Below are 23,014 nucleotides of genomic sequence, written 5' to 3'. Positions count from 1 at the left end.
TTACATGCTTCTTTATATTTCTACTCACAGCAAGTCAAAAGGAAATAGCTTAATACTGTAGTTTTTAATTGTTTTCTATTCAACTGCAGTTACTTTGCAGATTTACATTATAATACAAAATATAATTCAACGTTATAAGCCCCACCAGCTGCTACATTAGGTCATCAATAATTATTGTCTATCTATATGACAAAATATAGTATTCCTACTACTTATTAAATACTTAATAGATTTTGATCAATTTAACTTCGAAAGCAGGACATTGTAACAGAGTATTTTACTACTGTATTTCTACTTTTAATTAACCACTGGTGTCCTTTCATATGTACATGTAACTCATATTAATGAATTTCAATGAACAGAGCCATTCATCTCGGTTCCAATTTCCTAAGGCAACATAGAGCTGTCATACTTGCTGCAGACAATAGGTGTACATGCTTGTAATCATCCACAGTATTGTCAGTAAGCCTTATGTTCAGTATCATGTTCAGCACACCAGAAGCTTCTCCACCATTCCCCACCCCCTGCATGTACTACAATACTTAAGGTTATTAATTTCTCTCACACCCGCCTCTTGTCAGAGCAGGATAAACAAATCTCGTAACCACCGCACTGCCTTGTCCCGAAGAGAGCAGCAGCAGCTCTCTGTTTGTCTTTTGGTTGGTGACAACACAGGAACATGTGGTCATGCAGCGGCCAATACGAAGCCCAGAGCAGGCGATCAACACTGTAAGACTGTAGCAGCAGCAGCAGCAGCAGCAGCAGCAGCAGTAGTGCTGGCACCGGAGAGGAACTCCGCCGTCCGTCCCCTGCAGAAAGCAACCCCCTCTAAAAGAGACATAGAGAGAGGGGGGAGAGACGGAGAAGATTTGTTAATAGAGCAGAGGAGGATGAGGAAGCAGTGGGAAGGGGACGTTTTAGAGGAGGCTGCACAGAGGCAAAAACAAACAGGTCAGTCTGTGTGATCCAGGTCTCAAGATGTAGGAGCGGCATCAGAGGAGTCCAAAGTCAGAGTGTGTGTGTGTTGTGTGTGTGTGTGTGTGTGTGTGTGTGTGTGTGTGTGTGTGTGTGTGTGTGTGTGTGTGTGTGTGTGTGTGTGTGTGTGTGTGTGTGTGTGTGTGTGTGTGTGTGTGTGTGAACGCATCATAACATCAGAGGACTTGTGTTTCAAGGATAGTGAAGGTGGCAACCCGAGAAGTCCTCCCCTCTACCTCCACAGAGGATGTCAAATTAGTCCTTATTCAGCAAGGAGCGAGAGCATCAACCTGAGGTGAGTAAAGTGCAAAGTCATGCTGTTTCCACATGATGTGAACACGTTGTTCTTACTTATCTTCTTTGCCACTTGTTTTTGTCCAATATGGAGATGGTGGTGTGTGGTGTGTGCAGAGCTGCATGTCTCTGGTGATTCCCTTTCTGCTGTGCCATTTGTTTTGATAAATGATGGCTGTTTTCCATCTTACTCCCCTGTCCCAACTGATATGCTGTGGGGAAACAAGTGTGGTAATGAAGTGGGGCTTGTTGTCTCTTGATGCAATTTCGTTATCTAGGATCAGATGTTGTCCACGGCTCAGCAGATGCTGCAGGATAGCCGCTCCAAGATTGAACTGATCCGACTGCAGATTATCAAAGTCACCCAGGCTGGCAGCAGCAGTGGCAGCGGCGGAATTGACGAGGAAGGTGGCGGAGACCCCATTCATGGAGGTCAGAGTCCTGGGCCATGACTCCTATTCTAGAGGGTCGCTGCATGTCAAAAAGAGTATTTGTTGTTTCCACGATTGGTCCGAAGATTATTTGAGAGACGTTTGTACTTGATGTAAAAACTGGAAATGTACAACATCTTCTAGCATGTAATCTATCTCCAACAAGGCATGAAATCATATTTGCTATCATACAATTACGTCCCCTACCACGGGCGGCATGAACACATCTGTAAGATTTGTTTTCCTTTTTCTTAACAGTCATCTTTTCTTAATGTAGAGCAAGCTGACTCATTACACCAGCAATCTATAAGGAAGAAGGAATTCAAACATAATAGATAACAACATACTGGGATAATACAACTGTAATGTCAATTTTGCCAAGAGAACCATACTTTATAAACTTAAATGCTCAAATCCTTGTACAAATATGATGGGAATTGAAACCTTGAAACCTCAGCCTCAGGGTTGCTAGTATTGATAAACAAATACATACTTCCCAGCAGAAACTGTTATTATAAATCTTTTTGTGTGTCAGGAAAAAATACTGTTTAAAAAGAGACAATATGGTGTCCGATGATTTTGATGTCCTTCTTCTCTTGAAGGGGGTCACCACTCAAGAAAGGGGATTAAGTGTAGAAATATAATTAACACCATGCCAATGTATTTCCCTGCTGATGTTAATCTAGAAACACAAATAAAGTAAAGTCAGTCAATTAGGCAAGAGCTTCTTTTATTAAACAGGTTTTGGTTGACATGCTGTAACAAGCTGCGACAACAGTTTTTCATTTTGAATAATGTTTTTCTGTTTCAAAAGCACTTCCAAGTAAAAAAAAAATACAGTTGAAAGACACCTAGTGACAGCTAGCAAAACTTCTGTCCTTAAATATAATACTACCCATGTTAGTTGAACCGTGCTTCCTTCCACCCGTCCTTGTTGCAGGCATTATTTGTATAATCCGGAAAGTGAAACCACTCTTGCAGCTCTAATAAGAGATGGTGAATTTAGCATTTACTTCTGAACTGTAGAAATGTGCCATTTAGAAAACTTTGAAAGTAACACAAAATTATTCATGGCTCAAAGGTAATATGAGACATGTAACTACTATACCTTGTTACTTCGTCTAACGTTTCATTTCCTTTACCCCTGACCTTATTTCTTCTCATTGATTCTTTTGTTATGTTTTGTTCTGCTGGGAAATTAAGTCCTTGTTACTACTAGCAGCTCGATTCACTGTTTATCCAAGTGTCAGCTAAATTTAAGACAGTAGGGCACTTTACACCTCACACACTGTGCTGCTGCTTTGGAAGAGATCTGTTAAAAGTGGATTTATCCCAAAATAAAGAGTTTTTCAGCAGTTGCAGTGTAGAGTGGGAAAAAGTGGAAAATATAGACCATAAAGGTAATTGATGGTGTGAAAAAAAAAAAAACACCCCAATTCCAGAGGTGTTAATACGTTAAGTTTTACAAATATAAAACAGTAAGGTGCAAGTGCAAACACTTAGCATTAAGGGTCACGAAAAGAATACATAGATTTGTTCACAACTTTCGACAATAAATAACTATTAGTTTTCAAGCCCTAAAAGGACACGCAGGACTTAAATACAACATTTTGAGAAATAAGGTTAAGAGTTGATGCATTTCAATGTATACCATCCAGATGATACAGATAATACACAGAAACCCTTTTACCATGTCTACAGTTCAGGAAATGTTAATTAAAGGGGCCTTATTATGCTTTTGGGGGGTTTTCCCTTTCCTGTAGTGTGATTCATAGGTTTTTGTGCATGTAAATGGTCTGCAAATGCTAAAATCCTAAAAGCCCCTTTATGGCTTTTTCCCCAAGGAAAACAAATATTTTGTAGAGAATCTTTTAGAAAAAAAATGATGGAATGGATGAAATGTTTAAAATTATACATTAATGACCTATATAGGACCGCCGACTCCTTCTCCCAATGTGTAGTTTTTTGATTTCCTTTTAGAGCTTTCATACATTTCAGATAATTGTCAGCGCAATGTCAGGAACATAAAAATGCAACATAAAGACCTTTGTGAGGAGCACAGAGACATGTTAGAGAAAAGGGCTCAGTTAAGCCTTATAAATATTGAATGCAGGACTGAGGAGAGGCTATATGAGGATGTATCGCTCATCTGAAGTGAATTCCTTTAGACTGAAATTTTCTCCCTCTCTCGGTCTTAAAGGGACCTCTCCTGTCAGTGCTGTGGATGCTCGTTTGGCAGAGTTGCAGCACTATATGCAGAGAGAGACAGATGCATTGGTGCTGGCCAAAGATGTAGTGAAGCAGCTGGAGGGAATCTCATCCCTGGACCAGAAGGCACTGACTGAGGTACTGTAGGATCCCCTATCAAGCTGACGTGTACTCAGATATGGAAAATCATCTTTAATTCTTGTTACCAAATTAAGAAAATTGTATCAAACAATATGAAAATGTTACTGGTTTATAGTTTAGCCACTTGCAAATCATATACAATTAACATAAAATGACTGATGAAGTGCATCGGACTTCGCTAAGTATATTTTTCCTTTAAGAAGCTTTTCACTGTTGTCTAACAGTGTGTCATCTGTTAGGGCTAAATTCATTTGGAACTTCCTTGAGTTCATTTAGGCCTTGTCACTAATTCACCAGCACTTACTATGGTATGATCTTGTTTGAAGTGAATATATCTGCACTTTCTTTGTTGTTCGGAATTTGAATCTTAATGGTTTTTGCACTTATTGTTCAGACCCATCATATCAACACATTGTTTATCTTCCTTTCAGGCTCAGACTCGGGTGCAGGAGTCCTCCCAGAAGCTGGATCTTCTGCGGCTGTCTCTGGATAAGTACAAGAAGGAAAACAACCAGGAGCCTGCAGGGGGGGCTCTTCCTTCTGAGGGCACTCAGTCCCCCAAAAACTCCAGACCTGGATATCCCCTGTCCACCTCCCCGTCCATATTCACTTTCAGACCTGCCTTTTTGACTGGTACACATTGCAAGACTGACACTGATCTGATCCATAACTGCTTAAAACTTTAATATACTTGCGTTTCATTTTATTTTACCATTCCATCTCACAAGGTGAACCACAACACAGCGTTATACATATGTATATAAAGCTATTCTCCCACTTGTATTAAGTTATAAGGCATTATATATTTTTGATGACGATGGTTTTGCTCATTATCTTTATTGCTGTAAGCTATTATAATGGTAACATTTCTCATTAGAATTATTAAAGGTATATCTTAAAAAGATCCAATTGAAATTGTTGAATTGTGCCGTTCATAGTGTGAGTAAAAAAGTCTGCGCACACCAGTTTAGGTTTACGTGGTTTTAAAAAGTCAAGTATTTTCTCTCAGATTTAGCCGCATTAAAACTTTTTTCATAAAATAACATTTCCTTCTAAATTTTTGCCATTTTTTTTCCTTCTTTTCTTACTCAAATATTCAGTAGTATTATGGATGCCTAGTTTATGAACATGTTTAGCATATGTTGACCCCTGGCAGAGGTTAATCTGGATGTGTAATCTGTTGGTTTTTTTGGACAGTTCATTTGTAAGCCGCACAAAAAGCCTTTTGATGATGTAACAAGGAGGCAAATTCTGTAGTAGCTCTGTTGGCAGCAAATAATGAGTCTCAGAGCGATGAATACACTCAAGTTGATTTTTGGGTCCAGAGCTATTTGCACTACAGTTAAATTAAGTACATTTAGATGTACAAGCTCCAGAGAGCAGCACTGATTACAGGCTTCGGTCTGAGAGATTTATTCACGCTGACAAATGAAAGGTTTAATTTGAAGTGCTGCATTCACTAGCTCAACTTGCCTTAACTGAGGTTCATTACCAGGCACACACATGGTTTGTTACTTTTATAAGAGTGCTCAAAATCACTTAGTCATTGTTACACTTGATAGCAACAATGTTTTAATTTAATGGAGGCTGATCTTGAAAATTGAATCTAAAACGTTCAGTTTTTTAAAGACAACATATTTTTGATCCTTTTTCTTTTCAGGGAAACTTGAAGTCAGACTTCTTGGATGTGAGGATTTACATACATCTCGGACAAACCCAGAGCAGGAAAACCATCTTTGTCCCTCTGAAGACAGTTCAGATGCTCACAGGACACAGGGACACCCTGGTAAGTGGACATACTACTTTGGCTTGTAGTTTATTTTAGCTTGTTTTTCAGCTGTGTATCCTTTTGAATACACAGTAGGATTTAATGTTATTAATCACAAAAAATACAATTGAATTCTTGCAGCTACAAAAACTAACAATATAGATAATATACAATAACAATAGAAAAAAATATTGCTGTGACATTTCCCTCCAGGAAATTATACAATAGAACTTTCATATTTAGTTTAAATGAATAATAAAGAAATAGTTACTTGGTAAGGGTTTACTTTAAAGAGGTCTTTTGGGGGATTTTCCCTCTCCTGTAGTGTGTTATATGGGTTTTTATGCATGTAAATGGTCTGCAAAGCTGGAGTTTCTCTACCCCACACTCCTAACAATAACATTAATCTAAAGCAAACTGATTTAAAAAACATTTTTCATGAAAACTGAAACATGCTTGTGAAGGTTAATCTAATCAGTGAGTTTATTGCATTATATTTTCTTCAAAGGACATTGGAAGTCATCTATAAAAGGCCAGTTCCCAAATGGCATGACATTTACTCTCTAATATAAATGGAAAACAAGTCAAAATGGGTTATACGTCGGCATCTTAATCCCTGTAGAGTTTTCTGGGCTGTGCTGCTGTTTCAGGTTTTAAACCCAGCTGTAGTGATCCACACTTTTTTCATATTTATTATTTATATTTATTTATTTTGTGTGTTATTATTTGAGTCTCTACAGTCAACCCTGATAAAACCAAAATATACAGTCTACCTGAAGCAAAGGGGAAGCTGTGTGTTGAGGAAAGTGCAGCTTCTAGCAGCTAAAGAGGCAGATTTGTTTTTCTGGAGGAGGAGGAGGAGGAGGAGGAGGAGGAGAGGAGGAGGAGGAGGAGGAGGAGGAGGTTGCGACTAAAACAGAGGTCAAAGAGAGTGAAAATTTGACTTCATCAGGCGGACAAAAACATGACTTTTGCCCGTGTAATTGCTCTGTGTCTGGAACGGTGACATTTTTACAATATGCAGTGTAGTAACCTTATTGGGCGTAAATGTGGCCAACAAAGCAATAAATGCAGCTTTAAGCTAATGCACATGTATTGTGCACACTTTGAGCATGTTCAGATTTCTTTTTTTAAAGTTTGAACTGTATTTGTTTTCATAAATATATATATTCACATAGTTGATAGTTTATGGTAAATGCAGTTTTTCCAATCTTATTTTATCTTGTTTTCACAGTTGAAATAATAATAATAATAATAATATTAACTCCTTACTGTGACAAACAATTGGAACAAGACCTAGGTTTTAGTTTGAAGTAATATTTATATAACTAAACAAGTTTACTGTTGATTTATTTAACTCCACAGAAAGAGCTGTTCAATTGCTGGTTATAACATTCAGATTGTTGCATAATCCGATTAGAAACACTTTTCGTAGAATGTGGTGAGTCTTTGGTTTCAGTTACTTTTGATGTGTTTCTATCCCACAGTGGAGGTGAGTGCGGTGCTCCGGTTGGACAGCAGAGTGGTCGGACGGACGTGCTTAGCTGCTGTCGGCAGGCTGACCTGGGATCAGACGTTCTTTATCCAGCTGGAGCGGGTGAGTCGTGTCATTGAGATGCAGTCACACCAGTATGTTTACACCAGTAGCATCTCCACTCTGATCCTGCTGATGATCATACTGAGTGTACTACCCTAGGCTTATAGTAAACATGGAGAAAACTGAGTATTAATCTCCCAAGTACAATACTTAAAGTAGGTGGGATCAGGATGATTTTTAAAGAGTAGTTTTTGATGAAGTACTCTTTCTTTATACTTTTACCTAAGTAATAGTAGCCAGAATAAATTGTTGAAATACTGTTTAAAGTAAAGTCCTCCATTCAAAATCTAATTTGAGTACACATACATAAGTATTAGTATCAAAATATACTGAAATCATTTGTATAAAATAGAGGATAACGAAACATTTTATATTAGAAACTCTCTGTATGTGATGAATGCATAAATCTTATTTTGTGGTAACCAAAACTAATTAAATAAAATTGTTGAATTCTTTTTACCTTGTACGCTAATTAGCCCCTTTAACACAATTAAATCAACCAAGTCAATTACAGAGGCACGTTCAGCCAAAACAGTATGGAAAACTTAAACAATAGCTCCACCACAGATATCCCATAATATAAACCTTCTTCACTGTTGTAAAAGCCATTTGTGCATTTCATTTATTGTAATTATTTATGTTTTTGATGAGCCGATTGCGTATTCTTTTAAGTTTACTTTGATGAACTTAATTATAATCATACAGTTTTTGTGACATTTTGTTTGGTTTATGGACTGCCCTTAGATTATGTTTCATCATTATTTATAGACTAGAATTATAGCAGGCTAGAGTGGGCTGTCTCAGGTATTAATGTCGCTGCCAGCGTGACAAAGCAAAAAAGTCTGGAAGGAAGTCTGGTAGGGGCAAGCAAAAAAGTTTTTGACCGCACGCGTCCCCACGCCTGTTGTATTTTTGCTTCTATCAATTTACTTGCAGTGCAGAAGTCTCAAGTTGGCAGTAAGGCCGACAAAGGATTCATTGAAACCTTGAAATAAAGCACTTGAATGGAACGATGAAGGTATCTGGATTTATTTATTTCATGTGAGTCAATACTTAAATTTGCCCCGCAGACTAAGTGACCTTTGAACATTTGGTTAAGCATATTCGGCCACTACAGCTGTAGTTCAGCTACCCGTTTCTGTGATTCATTTTATAATTCCGATCACCAGCACCCAGGTTCAAGCAGTACTTCCTCTGCATGTACATCCTGTTTCAACCTGAAATTGGTTGAATTACAGAAACAAGATGCCACTGAGACACTCCAGGAAAAAAGACAGCATGTTCTCCTTGTATGATGGATGTACTGAACTTTGTCTCTGTGACATTGGTGCAGATAGAAAGAGGATCAGCAGCTTACAGGCTGTAGTAACGCTACATGTGCTGACACGTTGTATAATACATCCACCACAGGACCTTACAGACTGTACAAGGGCACCGTGCAGGGGAGAATACACAGGAAGTATACACTCAAGGTATAAAGCGTGTATAAAAACTTAAAGTTGAACTAAGCAATTCCTTTTGTCCTCAACATGACACCGGGAAACACATGAGAGAAACTATTCATGCTGTTTTTTTAGAACACTTTCTTTATTTTTTCTAGTGTCCTGTGGGTTTTGTCTTTTTAAAAGAAACACATTCAATAACATTAAGGGAGATAACAAGTGATACAATTATATCAAATAGATTCTATTCTTTGTTTAGTTTATTACAGTAGTTTGTGTAGTGTATATTAACGTTTAGCCTTTCAAAATACACATTTCAATTCATGGTATTTTTGAAGTCAATAATTATATAAATAAAGAGGTAATTCTATTCTATTCTATTCTGTCAGACAGAACAAAAAGCTTTAAAACCACTCTTGATCTGGATTTGCGCAACTCCCTTGCGGCTCTTTGGCGCCTGCACCCTCTCGTTGATCCAAAGGTTCTGTCTAGGCTGGTAAAACGATTTGCAAGCATTTTTGATTGTGTCCATCAGGGCTTCACTCGGAACAGACGGTCATGCTCTGGTGTGCCCTCCTTTTTGTCGCTTTCTACATCTTTGGCAGGATCACTCATTTCAAAGAAATCAGGCTGTACCTGTCCCGGGGCATGACATTGGCTGGAAATGGCACACTTAAGATGGTATTCTTTTTCCAGTTATCCAAGATGTTGTCCAGTTTCACCATCACAAAGAAGAAAGTGAGTCCCACATACTTGAAAAACTCCTGGGTGTCCATGGGAATCGGCTTTACCTTTCCGGGATGTTGCAGTGGAGAACTGGATCTTGTTCGACCTCTCTGTATATTTTGTGCACGCCCATGCCCTTTTGAGAGGGAGATTGTTCTCTGGGCTGCTCTCCTTCTGAAGAAATGGGGGAGCTGGAAGGTTGTCCTGCAGCAGAGGTGACCTTTTTTTGTGTTTCGCATCATTACGCAGGATGTCATGGTAATGGCTGCGATTGTTTGACATGCCCCAACCCAGTCATTGTCATTTTGAGTCTTTTTGTAGTTGTTTTGTTTAATTTAGATATAGTTCTGGTCTTTTAATATTTTTGCTTTTCTTTACCCCTTCCTGAAGTCCTTGTTGTGGTGAAAACTTCTGAAGCAATGGAGACGAAACTCAGAGACGCTGGAGAGCAGGAACTTGATGGCAAAACACTGTTGGATTTATTCGGAGTTACGGCCGGAGAATTGACAAGACAATACTGTAGACACGAGTTGCCACAGCGTTTGCCAAACCAATTCTGAAGATCTTGACAATAGGAAGAGGTTTTAACTAGTTCCAAATGGGTAATCAACATTCTCAGAGCAGCAGACTAAACAATCTAGGACGATACGTCAACACCTAACCTGACATCCCGGTCACACATAAGGTGTCTAACGAAGCATCTGGGCTCAGCCCCAAACAATAACACCATATCTAAGAACAGGCGTAAGCTTGTACCCACTGTGGGAACAAGGCTGCGGAAGCTTAATGAAGATAGCAGCACCTGCAAGGCCGTTAGCCTATGCCAGAGGAGGACAGAGAGGAAGGACACAACTGGCTAACTTGAAAACAAGCAGTACACAAGCAGCTGTGAGGAGACCAACGGTCATGTGTGTGAAGAGGTCACAGCCCTGAGCGAAAGGTTACAAGCTTACACAAAATATTCCCTAACACTTCTTGTGGTCAGTTTGTGTCTTTTAACAGGTTAATAAAGTACCTCTTATCTTTTCTTAATCTTTCTATTAGTGGCATTCGTTAGGTAATGGCCACAGGGGTACTGACTAGGGATTAGGAGTATTAATAAAGTATTTGAGGGTATGACTAGTCCAATCTGCACTGTGAAAGCATAAACTTATAAAGTATATCTTTAGAAATTGTGTTGGTTTATGATCACATATACGTATATGATAATGTCGGAATTCAATACAACAGTACTCAGTTATATGGCTCTTGCAGAGGAATTCCAAAGCTGGGAAATACCTGTCTGATTTAGCATTAATTGTCATATATCAAAAATACTGATTTAGAGTGTTGTTCTTAAATCAACTTTTTAAATGTAATTTCCCTTTTCAACCAATCTCAACAGAGAAAGTCTGGACAGACTAATACATTTCTAATTTTAAATAAAATGAAAGACATTCACAGTTAAGAATAAGATATAATTATCGCATACATTTACAGTACATTTTTCTCCTCTGGGGTATTGTAATAGAAATTAAACGAAACATTGAAAGTTAAGTTAGTCCTCCACCGGATCCAGTCCCTTGATAAGTTATCATCTCTCTTCGTCTGAGAGAAAACTCTGCTCCTGACTGACTCCCCATCGTCGTCACTCTCCAGTCACTAAAGAGGCTGCTTTTTTTTTCTTTTTTTTTTTTTTGGTGCCATGATGGTTAAATACACAAAAGGCTTCAAAAGGCCGGAGATTGTCCCATGTTTTTCAGTAGTTCTCCTACTTCTACTTTATCGATAACAATAGGATATTGCAGAAGCGGCACAGAGCCACTGCCTTCTTCTTTGTATTTGGCAAACTATGGCGAAGTGTCGCAGTGCTGCCCTCTACTGGTGGTTATCCATTTAATGATATGATGATTCCAGCAGGAGCATAAAGGAAAAGTCCAAGGGCATCTGGTGGAGGATGGTGGAGAATGGAGGAGGGTATCGAGGGAGAGAGAGGTGGCTGATTGGATGGGATGGGAGGCAGAATGAGACACCATTAGAATATAAACAAGCTGCAATCATAAAACAAAATGAAAAGCTATTCTGCGACATCTGCACTCCTATCTGCCACCTTTTGAAACTCGTGTTTTTTTTTTATCCATATGATACTGTTGATATCTTTGAATTCTTACTTGCAAGAGATTGTATCATGGTTGTTGTAGTTCTGTCTGTAACCAGCAGGTGTCTATCTACTACTGCACCTCATATTTCATCATCTCAATCATGCATTACATGCAATGACACTATTATTAAAGATTTCCTTAAATAAGATGGCTTTTGTTATGGGAGTTATTTGTTATTCTTCTCGTATTGTGGGGGACATGTTTTTGGATCACATTTATAAATCAATTAAAATCAGTAGTAGTTTGTGTATATTAATTGTTGTGCTTTTTTTGTGTGCTCTCCTATTTTTGAAAAGTCTCGAGAGCTGGAGGTCACTGTCTTCTGGCAGGACCGGAGAGCGATGTGTGCAGTCAAGTTCCTGCGACTGGAGGAGATGATGGACAACCAGAACCAAAACCAGGAGTTCACTCTGGAGCCACAGGGCCTCCTCTACGCCAAGGTACAGACAATGACCTTCTGGTGTTTGCAGTGCAGGAATGTCTCTGAAATAGAGAATTACTTAAATACATGTAAACGGACTCAACATATGTATTCTTTTTGTGTTTGTAAAATTCTCGTGCTCCTTTACTGATTAAACTATCATGAATAAGCTGTAATATAAAACACGTCGGTTTTTCTGAGAAATTCTTAAAAGGTTGGTTCTCATAGGAAAACCAAACACTTATATTGTATGATGCATTGCTGTAGATTAGCAATTAGCAACTACCAAACAGTGTATAAAGGATGTAAAACTAGTACAACCTTAAACATCTACAGCAGTATAAAGAGGCATACACTTTGATGCAGCAGATCATATTTCCTCATCCAACATCGTTTTACTTAAGTCGGTTTTTGAATGCAGAATCACCTTTACATAATATATAAATTCTCGTGTGACCACTTTGTGTTTGGTAGTAAAAGTGTTGTTACGTCTAAACTGGGAGTACAAATAAATGATTCAAAAAAAATATATTGTTACGTTCCTTATTAGTCTAGGGATGAAAGAGAAGGGAAAAAAGTGGGAGAAAAGAGGAAACTGATCAGCAAAATTAAAAAGATAATGTTTTACTTAAACTTAAAACAAAGAGGGCTATCTTACACATTTACAAAACAAACCAGGGCATCACAAAAAAGGGGAAGGGATAAAAGCAAACAAGCAAAAAAACAAACAAACTGGAGCACATCCCCCTGCAATAAAGACCAGTTAAAAATCTCACAGGGACAGAACACCATACTCGCCGCATTCATTTACATGCATACATTTTGAATATCAGATGTTGAGAAATAATTCTTCTGTAATGTTTTCTCAGCTTCAATTCATAGACACTGTTGTTGAGCGGCAGCCGAAGCTGAGGCGTCAGAGATGTATCTTCACTAAAGAGAGAGGTACAGAGAAAATACATAAGCATCAAACCACTTCATTCCAAAGAATTTCATCTGTATTTGTTTCTGTTCCTCTGGTGTAACGTGGCAACATTTTCTTCCTCAGGGAAGAACTTCCTCAGAGCGGCCCAGATGAACATGAATTTTGCCACATGGGGTCATCTGATGATGAACATCGTCCCTCGCTACAGCTCCTTCACCACCTTCAGCTCATCCATCTATACGCCCCCCGACCTGGTGGTCAATAACCCCCCACCTCCAACTGAGATGGAGCCTCTAGCTACCACTCCACTGCCAAGGTCAGAACCATCTTGAACTGACACTTAGTAGGGTGTAAATCTCTGCCTGTACTGTGAGCCAACCTCTTTTATGTCTTTGTATCTCAGCGAATCTCCAGAAGTCAGACTCAGCCTCACTGAGGATCAGCCGCCTCCCACCAGCCTCCATCAGGGAGACAACCCAACCGCCATCATCACCACAGCACACACAACATCATCTGTGCCTGCATCGCAAGAAAAGCTGGTACATGACTGTTATACATTTATGTACCAGCAATGAAGGAATTTTGTGTCTTAATTTTTACTTTTATATTGAAACAGTGAAGACAATGGCAAAATACTAAAGAGTTTGACCTCCAATATTATAAATACAGTTGGTTTCACTCCCAGGCACCTTTTAGTATCTGAATGAGTCTGGCTTTTCAAGAAACAGCAGGTCAATAAACACAGGACCAGCGTTCGTGTCCCTGTGTACAAAGTTCCTTTAACTGGCGATATGACGTCACCTTACCTAGTCATTTTTTTTGCCTCAACCAAGCAGGGTCATTAGGATCGATGCCAGATCACTGAGCCACCTGTGATGTTATCTGTAGGTTAACCTCGCGCGTCAAGACAGAAAGAGCCCCACTGTCCCCTGAGAGGCAAAATATGGAAAGCAGGGATGAGACCATTTTTATAAGTAATACTAGAGACTATCTTGCTTTGGGATCCCATCGTTGCAAAGTGGGTTGGGGGGGACTAAATGCTTTGTTACCCACATCCTACCCCCTTCATCCGGAACCCTCTCACTGAAACCATCAAGCGTAGCCTTTATTTTGTTCTCAACTATATACCTAAAAGGGGGAGGGGCAATGACCTATGTTCCCCTTTGCCGAAAAGTAAGGAGTCCCAGTACCGCACTTTTCCAGGATGACTGGACAGAAGCTGAAAGATTATAAAAAAACTAAAGTTCAAAATCAGGATCCAAACGCAGAATTGTGATGGAAACTTCTAAAGCATTGGAGACGAAACTCAGAGAGACACGGAGAGCAATCACTGTTGGATTTATTCAGAGTTGCGGCCGGAGAATTGACAAGACATTAACAGCAGACATGAGTTGCCACAGCGGTTGCCAAACCAATACTGAAAAGCTCTACTACAATACGAGGTTTTAACCAGTTCAGAGTGTATAATCAACATTCCTCATCAGCGAGAATCAACAAATATGGACCCTGAATCTAACTAGAGCTGTCATCCATGGAAAAGAATGTGCGCCAGTGAAACTACGTTCCAGATAAGAAGGGCTTGTAGACGTCCCTGAACAATAACTATCTCAGCTCAGCTTGTGCTCGGTCATAGACTGGCATCAACAATGTGCCCAAGCTGCCCCTCCTTAAGGGAGATAACAGCACCCCAAGGCCAAAAGACCTATGCCATGGGAATAGAGACAGAGGAAGGAGAAAATGATGAACTGTCTCAAAGTTTAACTACCTTAGCCAAAAATTCCCTAACAAGAATGAAAAGGAGAAAAGTAGCCTTTAATTAAATAAAGCTGATAAATAACCAGGGAGCAAAGCAAAACACACAAAAAAAAAGAAACACTGAACAGGTACAGACCAAAAGCAGGAGCACAGGCCGGACCTTGGGGAACCGGACAAGACTAACAAGACTAATCACAAAGACAAGACACAGAGGGCAGGCAAAACACAAGGGTAGCGGGTGAACACAATCATACAATCACACAGATTGGAAAACAAAAAGACAGGAAGTAAAACCAGACAAGACAAAAAGAGAAAATACATTCACAAATAATCCAGAAACATTAAACACAAAAACTAAGATCATGACAAAAGCCAGCTTTAAAGTAGAAAGTCTTTCATAACAGAAGGGTCGATTGAGAGTCAGGCAACACTCCTAAACATAATCATAATACCGTAGGCAGTGGATCATTAAGAACACTTTTGAAGACATGGTGATGTTAGGGGGTCATTTGTGGGTGGACTGAATGATAACATGTTCCAAACTTTGTCTCTTTTCATTTTTTGCAGTCTTCCAACACAGAAGAAAGTGGAGACCAGCCTGTATCTGCTCTAAAGTAAACACACACAAACGCACGCACACACATGTATACACAAATACAAATCCTAACAACTGTAAAGTCCATTGTTGGCCCTTCTTTCACAAGGATGCAGATGGAAGATTTCAAATATTTTTCAGTTCTGGGCAGAGGACACTTTGGGAAGGTAAGAGTTTGAATGCTTTTCACCTAAACTCTTAAATCATCTTCTTCTACTGTTCATCTTTAGTTGTTTGTCGTGAATTGTTTCTGTTTAGGTTCTGCTGGCAGAGTTCAAGAAGACAGGAAAACTGTACGCCATCAAAGCCTTGAAGAAAAGAGACATTGTGACACGAGATGAAGTGGACAGGTGTGTGTAAGGAAAGCTTTAAAGGGACCCTATAATGCTTCTTGGGCTTTTCCCTTTCCTGTGGTGTGTTGAATAGGTTTTAATGCATGTAAAGTCTGCTCTAATTTAAATAAGTTTAAAGGTAAAACAAGACAGAGTTTGAACAAATAGCTACAATTTGCTGGATGTATTTCTTAGGCTTTTAGTTTGAAGGGAATTGTTTTGTATCTTCCTACATTTTTGATTGTGAATTGTAAACCAAGGCCAGACTTAAAGTAATAATCTTCAGGATTATTAAGAAAGGCCTTGGCAATTGGCAAACACTACAAACACCTCTAATCAACATAAGTGCCGCCAAAGATAATAAAATAGATATCTCGAAGAAGTACTCAGTAAAAGTACTCATTTTGAGTTAAAACCTAACAACAAAAAATCCAACAAAATTAAAGACACTCAGCTAATGTCTAGAGATTTGTAATACAGTTCAATATAGGATGTTTATTGTATTGAGTCTGAGTTGTTATTCTGCAGCCTTATGAGCGAGAAAAGGATCTTTGAGATGATCAACGCATCCCGACATCCATTCCTGGTGAACCTCCACGGCTGCTTCCAGACCAGCGACCACGTCTGCTTCGTCATGGAGTACTTACCCGGCGGAGACCTCATGATCCACATCCACAACGACGTCTTCACCGAGGCCCAGACCAGGTGCCTGTTTGTCCTCCTATATGTTTGTGTTATGTTTATGTTTACTAGGCATTAAGTTCCATTCTGAGGTAATTGTATAGAGTATCATTTTTTTTTGCAAATCAACTAATACATTATGACATCTTATAACAAACTAAGCTGCCCAGCAGTATAAAAGGGGATTAAATTAACCCCGCCTTCATCAATAAAATAAAAAAAACCTTCAAGAAATAGAAATAAAGTCCAGCAGGTGTTCTTGTATTCAGTATTAAAACTCTTAATCTATCTGTTGTTGTCTACAGGTTCTATTCAGCATGTGTCCTGCTGGGTTTAGAGTTTCTACACCTGAATAAAATCATCTATCGGTAAGTCATACAGAATAAAGTGATTTCAGCTCACTGTGCTGTAGCGTCAGACATGATTATACATGCACTGGGTGTTTTACAAAACAGAGATCTGAAGCTGGATAACCTGTTGATGGATGCAGATGGGTTTGTGAAAATCACAGACTTCGGACTTTGTAAAGAAGGTGAGTTGATCGCTAAATGCATCACTAGTTGTTATACAGCGGTAATGGGCCATCAGCTTAATGAGGGCTTTTACTTTTGGTATGGTTAGACGGCATAGATATTTTGATTTCACACACTTGTCTTTAATTTAAACTCACACCTTATTCAAAATTAAAAAACTCTTCTAAAGACCGTCTCTGATGATTCTTGTGTCAATTTGTTTTACAGGGATGGGTCACGGCGATCGGACCTCGACCTTCTGTGGGACTCCTGAGTTTCTGGCTCCCGAGGTCCTGACAGACGACAACTACACCCGGGCGGTGGACTGGTGGGGGATGGGGGTCCTCATCTTTGAGATGCTCGTTGGAGAGGTAGCGTGTTTTAGTGTTTCTTACATTAGTTTCTGTTCGTTTTCAAAACCTTGATGACAATTCTAACATCAATTGAAACAGTTCATAGCCATTTATTTTTAAATTAGTCAATTATCACACTCCTAAATGGACTAAATGTAAAGGGGATATATCACCAAAACTCACTCTTTCAGTGCTTGTGAACTTACAGTTAGGTATAACAAGTGCCAAACAAGGATTCAAAAAGCCTGTGTCACATGCAGGCACTTTAGAATAAACTGCCAGGCATCTCCACCTTGAAAACTACCCTTGTAAAGGTGTACCATATTTTTTTCGCAAGCCAATCACAACTTTTTTGCGAAGAGCCTTAAAGACATAACCGCTACAACTGAGCGTTTCAGACAGTTCATACAGGTGTATAGAGGTATACACAGAAAAAATTATCAGAAATATAATGTGGTTAATGTGTTACTCTGCCATGCTACTAGTCCCCATTTCCTGGTGAGGATGAGGAGGAGGTGTTTGACAGCATCGTCAATGATGATGTGCAGTATCCAGGGTCTCTTCCTCCTGATGCGGTCTGCATCATCAAGAAGGTAAAAGCCTCTTATCTAAGGCTCCCTTAAACCCTGATTTTATTTCAATTACTTGATGTGTTTAAGCTTCATTTCATACTGCATTGTTTTTGTTTGTTCAGCTTAACATATTTTTGTATAATTGCAGACATTAAACACACATAAAGAACGATAATAACAGTACCACCAGCGGATAACAAAACTAGTTAGCATGTCATGGTCCTTAGGTTTAATGTTTATTGCAGGAAGTGTTTCACTTTTGGTATCCTTGGTTAAGGTGGCTGTAATGATCCGTAAACCTTTTTTTTCATGTCAACACGATCATCCTTCTGTAGCTGTTGAAGAGGAATCCTCTAAAAAGACTCGGAGCTGGAGAGAGAGATGCAAATGAGGTCAAAGGGGAGAAATTCTTTGAGGTAAAATCCCTTTCTTTAACTTTACGTACTCTCTAAATAAATTAGTGTGTTTATTTAATAAAGTCCAAACAAGGGCTTATCGTTATAAACCCATCTGGAGATATACAGTGGGGCAAAAAAGTATTTAGTCAGCCACCAATTGTGCAAGTTCTCCCATTTAAAAAGATGAGAGAGGTCTGTAATTTTTATCATAGGTATACCTCAACTATGAGAGACAGAATGAGAAAAAAAAATCCAGGAAATCACATTGTAGGATTTTTAAAGAATTTATTTTCAAATGATTGTGGAAAATAAGTATTTGGTCAATAACAAAAGTTCATCTCAATACTTTGTTATATACCCTTTGTTGGCAATGACAGAGGTCAAACGTTTTCTGTAAGTCTTCACACACTGTTGCTGGTATTTTGGCCCATTCCTCCATGCAGATCTCCTCTAAACCAGTGATGTTTTGGGGCTGTCGCTGGGCAACACGGACTTTCAACTCCCTCCAAAGATTTTCTATGGGGTTGAGATCTGGAGACTGGCTAGGCCGCTCCAGGACCTTGAAATGCTTCTTACGAAGCCACTCCTTCGTTGCCCTGGCGGTGTGTTTGGGATCATTGTCATGCTGAAAGACCCAGCCACGCTTCATCTTCAGTGCCCTTGCTGATGGAAGGAGGTTTTCACTCAAAATCTCACGATACATGGCCCCATTCATTCTTTCCTTTACACGGATCAGTCGTCCTGGTCCCTTTGCAGAAAAACAGCCCCAAAGCATGATGTTTCCACCCCCATGCTTCACAGTAGGTATGGTGTTCTTTGGATGCAACTCTGCATTCTTTCTCCTCCAAACACGACGAGTTGAGTTTTTACCAAAAAGTTCTATTTTGGTTTCATCTGACCATATGACATTCTCCCAATCCTCTTCTGGATCATCCAAATGCCCTCTAGCAAACTTCAGACGGGCCTGGACATGTACCTGGCGGCGTAGTGTGTTACTGATGGTAGCCTCTGTTACTTTGGTCCCAGCACTCTGCAGGTCATTCACTAGGTCCCCCCGTGTGGTTCTGGGATTCTTGCTCACCGTTCTTGTGATCATTTTGACCCCACGGGGTGAGATCTTGCGTGGAGCCCCAGATGGAGGGAGATTAGCAGTGGTCTTGTATGTCTTCCATTTTCTAATAATTGCTCCCACAGTTGATTTCTTCACACCAAGCTGCTTACCTATTGCAGATTCAGTTTTCCCAGCCTGGTGCAGGTCTACAATTTTGTCTCTGGTCTCCTTTGACAGCTCTTTGGTCTTGGCCATAGTGGAGTTTGGAGTATGACTGTTTGAGGTTGTGGACAGGTGTCTTTTATACTGATAACGAGTTCAAGAAGGTGCCATTAATACAGGTAACGAGTGGAGGACAGAGGAGCCTCTTAAAGAAGAAGTTACAGGTCTGTGAGAGCCAGAAATCTTGCTTGTTTGTAGGTTACCAAATACTTATTTTACCGAGGAATTTACCAATTAATTCATTAAAAATCCTACAATGTGATTTCCTGAATTGTTTCCCCCATTCTGTCTCTCATAGTTGAAGTGTACCTATGATAAAAATTACAGGCATCTCTCATCTTTTTAAATGGGAGAACTTGCACAATTGGTGTCTGACTAAATACTTTTTTGCCCCACTGTATGGTTTTCACTGTCAAATAAATGTAGTGGAGTAAATAATATGTCTCTCAGATGTGTCTAAATCTGTATTAAATGGAAATACTCCAGTACAGTTACATGTTTCCACAACTATATTTGGTTGTAAATTACAAAAAAGAGTGTACAGTATTCTATATAATATTGATTCAACAAGAAAGGATAACTTTGTCTTTCAGTCTATCGACTGGGAAGCCCTCCTTACTAAGACAGCCAAGCCACCATTCCTGCCGTCAATCAAAGAGTCAATGGATGTCGGAAACTTTGACAGCGAGTTCACTCAACTTCAACCAATCCTGTCGCCTCCCGCCAAACCCTTTATCCTCTCTGCCGAGCAGCAGGAAGCCTTTGCAGACTTCGACTTCTGCGCCTTGCACGGATGAAAGACGAGCTGAAAGGACCAGGGTGGGAAATGTAATACATTTAGTCTACGGATGGAAGTTTTTCCACTTTTGAGTCACTAACCCTAATCATTTACATACTTTTGTATCAAACCCCACTATACTTGCAAGTAAAATAATTGAATTGGGTAGCTATTTACTATTTTTGGATAAAAACATTAGAGGTTTAGCAGTTTAGCCAAAGGACTGAAAACAACATTTAGAGGACTCTTTAAAATGTGCTGTATCAGCTCAGTTATTATCAGTCAATTGTCATAAATTAGTGGCATAATCAGTGACAATTATTATAAGTGATTATTATCTAAATAAAAATAAGGTACCAAGAGTAAAAGTACTTTAGCAGCATAGCCCATTTTAGAATAATGTATATTATTTTATTTTATTTTATTGGTGCATTAATGTGTTTTAGAGATGCATTCTATTATTCAATCTACAGAAAACTATCTGGCAACAATTTGTGAACTCAATTAAACACTAAGGTTATTTTTATTGCATAAGAATGCTGTTTTCAGGCCCTCAAATCTTCTCTCTCTATTGAATATCCTGGGATTAATGTAAACATACATTTAAAGACATCAACATGGCCTTTGACAAAATAAAAAGGAAATTTTCACAAATATTTGGACATTTTATAAACCAAACTATAACCTAAAAAAATCTAGAAAAATAGTCGGCAGATTAATATTGAAAGTCTGCAAAGTTGAGTTAAAAGGTATTGGAGTAAAATATACAAGGTAGCATAAAATGGAAATACTGAAGACAATCACAAGTACCTCTTTAGTACGTTTATACGTTTCCCAGCCTGGTCTTGATAGCACCAACTGAACTTAAACCCTGTAAAATTCTGCAGCTCATTCATTTACAACAGGAACTATCATACAAACCCATGGCTGATTTTGCTGACTGTTCTGACCGCCATCCAATCGACGGCCAATAGTCGATAAAATAAACGAGGCAGCATTTTGTTTTTGTAACAGAGCAAAAGAAAGTGAGTATAACCCTTCATATTTTCTGTGGAGAATGAAGCTTTGCTCTGTTTGTTCAAGCAGTAATAATAACTCACATGCTGTTGCTACAAAGAGTTTATTTATGAGATCTGGTCAGGTGAAATGTCTACAAACAGGATGCTTGAAGAGTTCATAACATTATCACCCCATCTTTATGGTTTACTTTCATGAATTAAATGCTGGAACATTTGTTCCGAATCAGAACAAATGCAGGGGGTTTACAAAAGAGTGCAAACTAAATCTTCAATTACTGTATCCATGCAGTTAAGACTGGCAAGATAGTTCTTGAGTCAAGTTATTTAAATTTTTGAGGTTGAAAATCATGTCTTCCAATCAATGTTTGTCAGCCTAATGAATATGTGACCATTGTTCATTGTCAGTCCATTGACGTCATCATTTTAGCCACTTTTCCTCTTGATACACTACATATTTTTTCTAATTTTGAATCTGATGCACCTTAGTTTAGGCAGCAACTGCTTTGTTCTCTAAGAGTCTGTAAGCTGCCTTGATGATTTTCATACCTCTCTGAAGGTTAACACATGCTGTAATGCTGACTTGTATTTACTTGTGTAGCAGTGTGCCTCACTTGCTGGTGTGTCATTCAAAAACAGGGTTATATGTGATGGGGGGGAGGATATGTTTCACAAATCATCACAACACAATATTACAAAGGAAAATTACAATGACACGAAGCATAAAGGAAAACATCTTCAAAAGAATATTAAAATCCATAGCATGTACATACCCTTGATAAAGTGAAAAAACAAACACTAAATGAAATTATTTGGTTCACCAGATATTTATTTGCTGTAATCAGTCTCAACAATCCAAGACTGATGAGTTAATAATGACTCCTCCAAAACAATTCAGCTTAGTTCAACGACTGTAAGAGCTAGATAATCTAGCCAGGTAGCTATCTGGCTAAGCTTTCGCTAAGTCACTCATGATAACATTTTCATGCTAGCTGTTAGACTACTTCTTTTTTACAACACTTTACTGCCCGAAGCCACCTGATACCAATTAGAATGTGTAATATCAAGTTTTTTTTACTTGACTACTGCTAACTACAAGCCTTCTACTAAAACCATAGCTGTTAGCAATATCTGTGTTAGATAACATTGACTTGACTTATGCTGACTGCCATTTGTTTCATGCTCATCAAGTTGATTATTTAGCTATAAGACAGTGTTCATCAATGTAAAACCAAACTCATCCTTATGTATTAGCCTGTCTTTGGGCAGAAACAGTACGCAATATATGTATGAATAACCAGTCCTAGCCTCTTTAACCATCCTGTGTGTTGGAGACAGATTCTGCTTGCTTTGTGGCCTTTGCTTATTATACAATATTTGTCCTTCAGAAGTACAGTACATGCTGCCAATTCTATGCATCACTGTGACAGGCTTTGCCCACTGCCTTGACCAAACAAACGAAACACACTAACCCAATTTCTGGTTACAAGCCTTTTTTTAAAACATGGAAATGTTTCAAGTACTTCCCTCGTAAAGCAAAGATGCATCTATCTCCACCTGACCAACAGTTTTTTAGCAGAAGTGCATGGCACCGTGATGAACTTGTGCACTAGAAATTCTATAAATCCTATAAATACTATACTATATATATAAAAGGTAAGCCATAGAGAATCTTATATA

General features: G+C 38.9%; 1 protein-coding gene across 1 annotated transcript; it reads left to right on the top strand.

Annotated features, from left to right (window-relative positions):
* Nucleotides 1–625: 625 nt before the first annotated feature.
* LOC134873457 (serine/threonine-protein kinase N2-like) lies at nucleotides 626–23,014 on the top strand. Its single transcript, XM_063897067.1, has 21 exons — nucleotides 626–951; nucleotides 1,173–1,270; nucleotides 1,548–1,701; nucleotides 3,901–4,046; nucleotides 4,481–4,682; nucleotides 5,710–5,835; nucleotides 7,305–7,414; nucleotides 12,020–12,163; nucleotides 13,014–13,089; nucleotides 13,193–13,385; nucleotides 13,473–13,608; nucleotides 15,392–15,438; nucleotides 15,529–15,586; nucleotides 15,678–15,769; nucleotides 16,280–16,456; nucleotides 16,738–16,800; nucleotides 16,888–16,964; nucleotides 17,173–17,315; nucleotides 17,783–17,890; nucleotides 18,205–18,285; nucleotides 20,134–23,014. Exons 3-21 carry the CDS (start codon nucleotides 1,554–1,556, stop codon nucleotides 20,335–20,337), a joined length of 2,331 nt encoding a protein of 776 aa, XP_063753137.1. The 5' UTR covers nucleotides 626–951; nucleotides 1,173–1,270; nucleotides 1,548–1,553; the 3' UTR covers nucleotides 20,338–23,014.

Source organism: Eleginops maclovinus, chromosome 12 (assembly GCF_036324505.1).
Source record: "Eleginops maclovinus isolate JMC-PN-2008 ecotype Puerto Natales chromosome 12, JC_Emac_rtc_rv5, whole genome shotgun sequence".
In the NCBI taxonomy this organism is placed as follows: Eukaryota; Metazoa; Chordata; class Actinopteri; order Perciformes; family Eleginopidae; genus Eleginops; species Eleginops maclovinus.
Note: the sequence above shows the minus strand (reverse complement) of the source record. Positions and strands in the feature narration are given on the sequence as shown.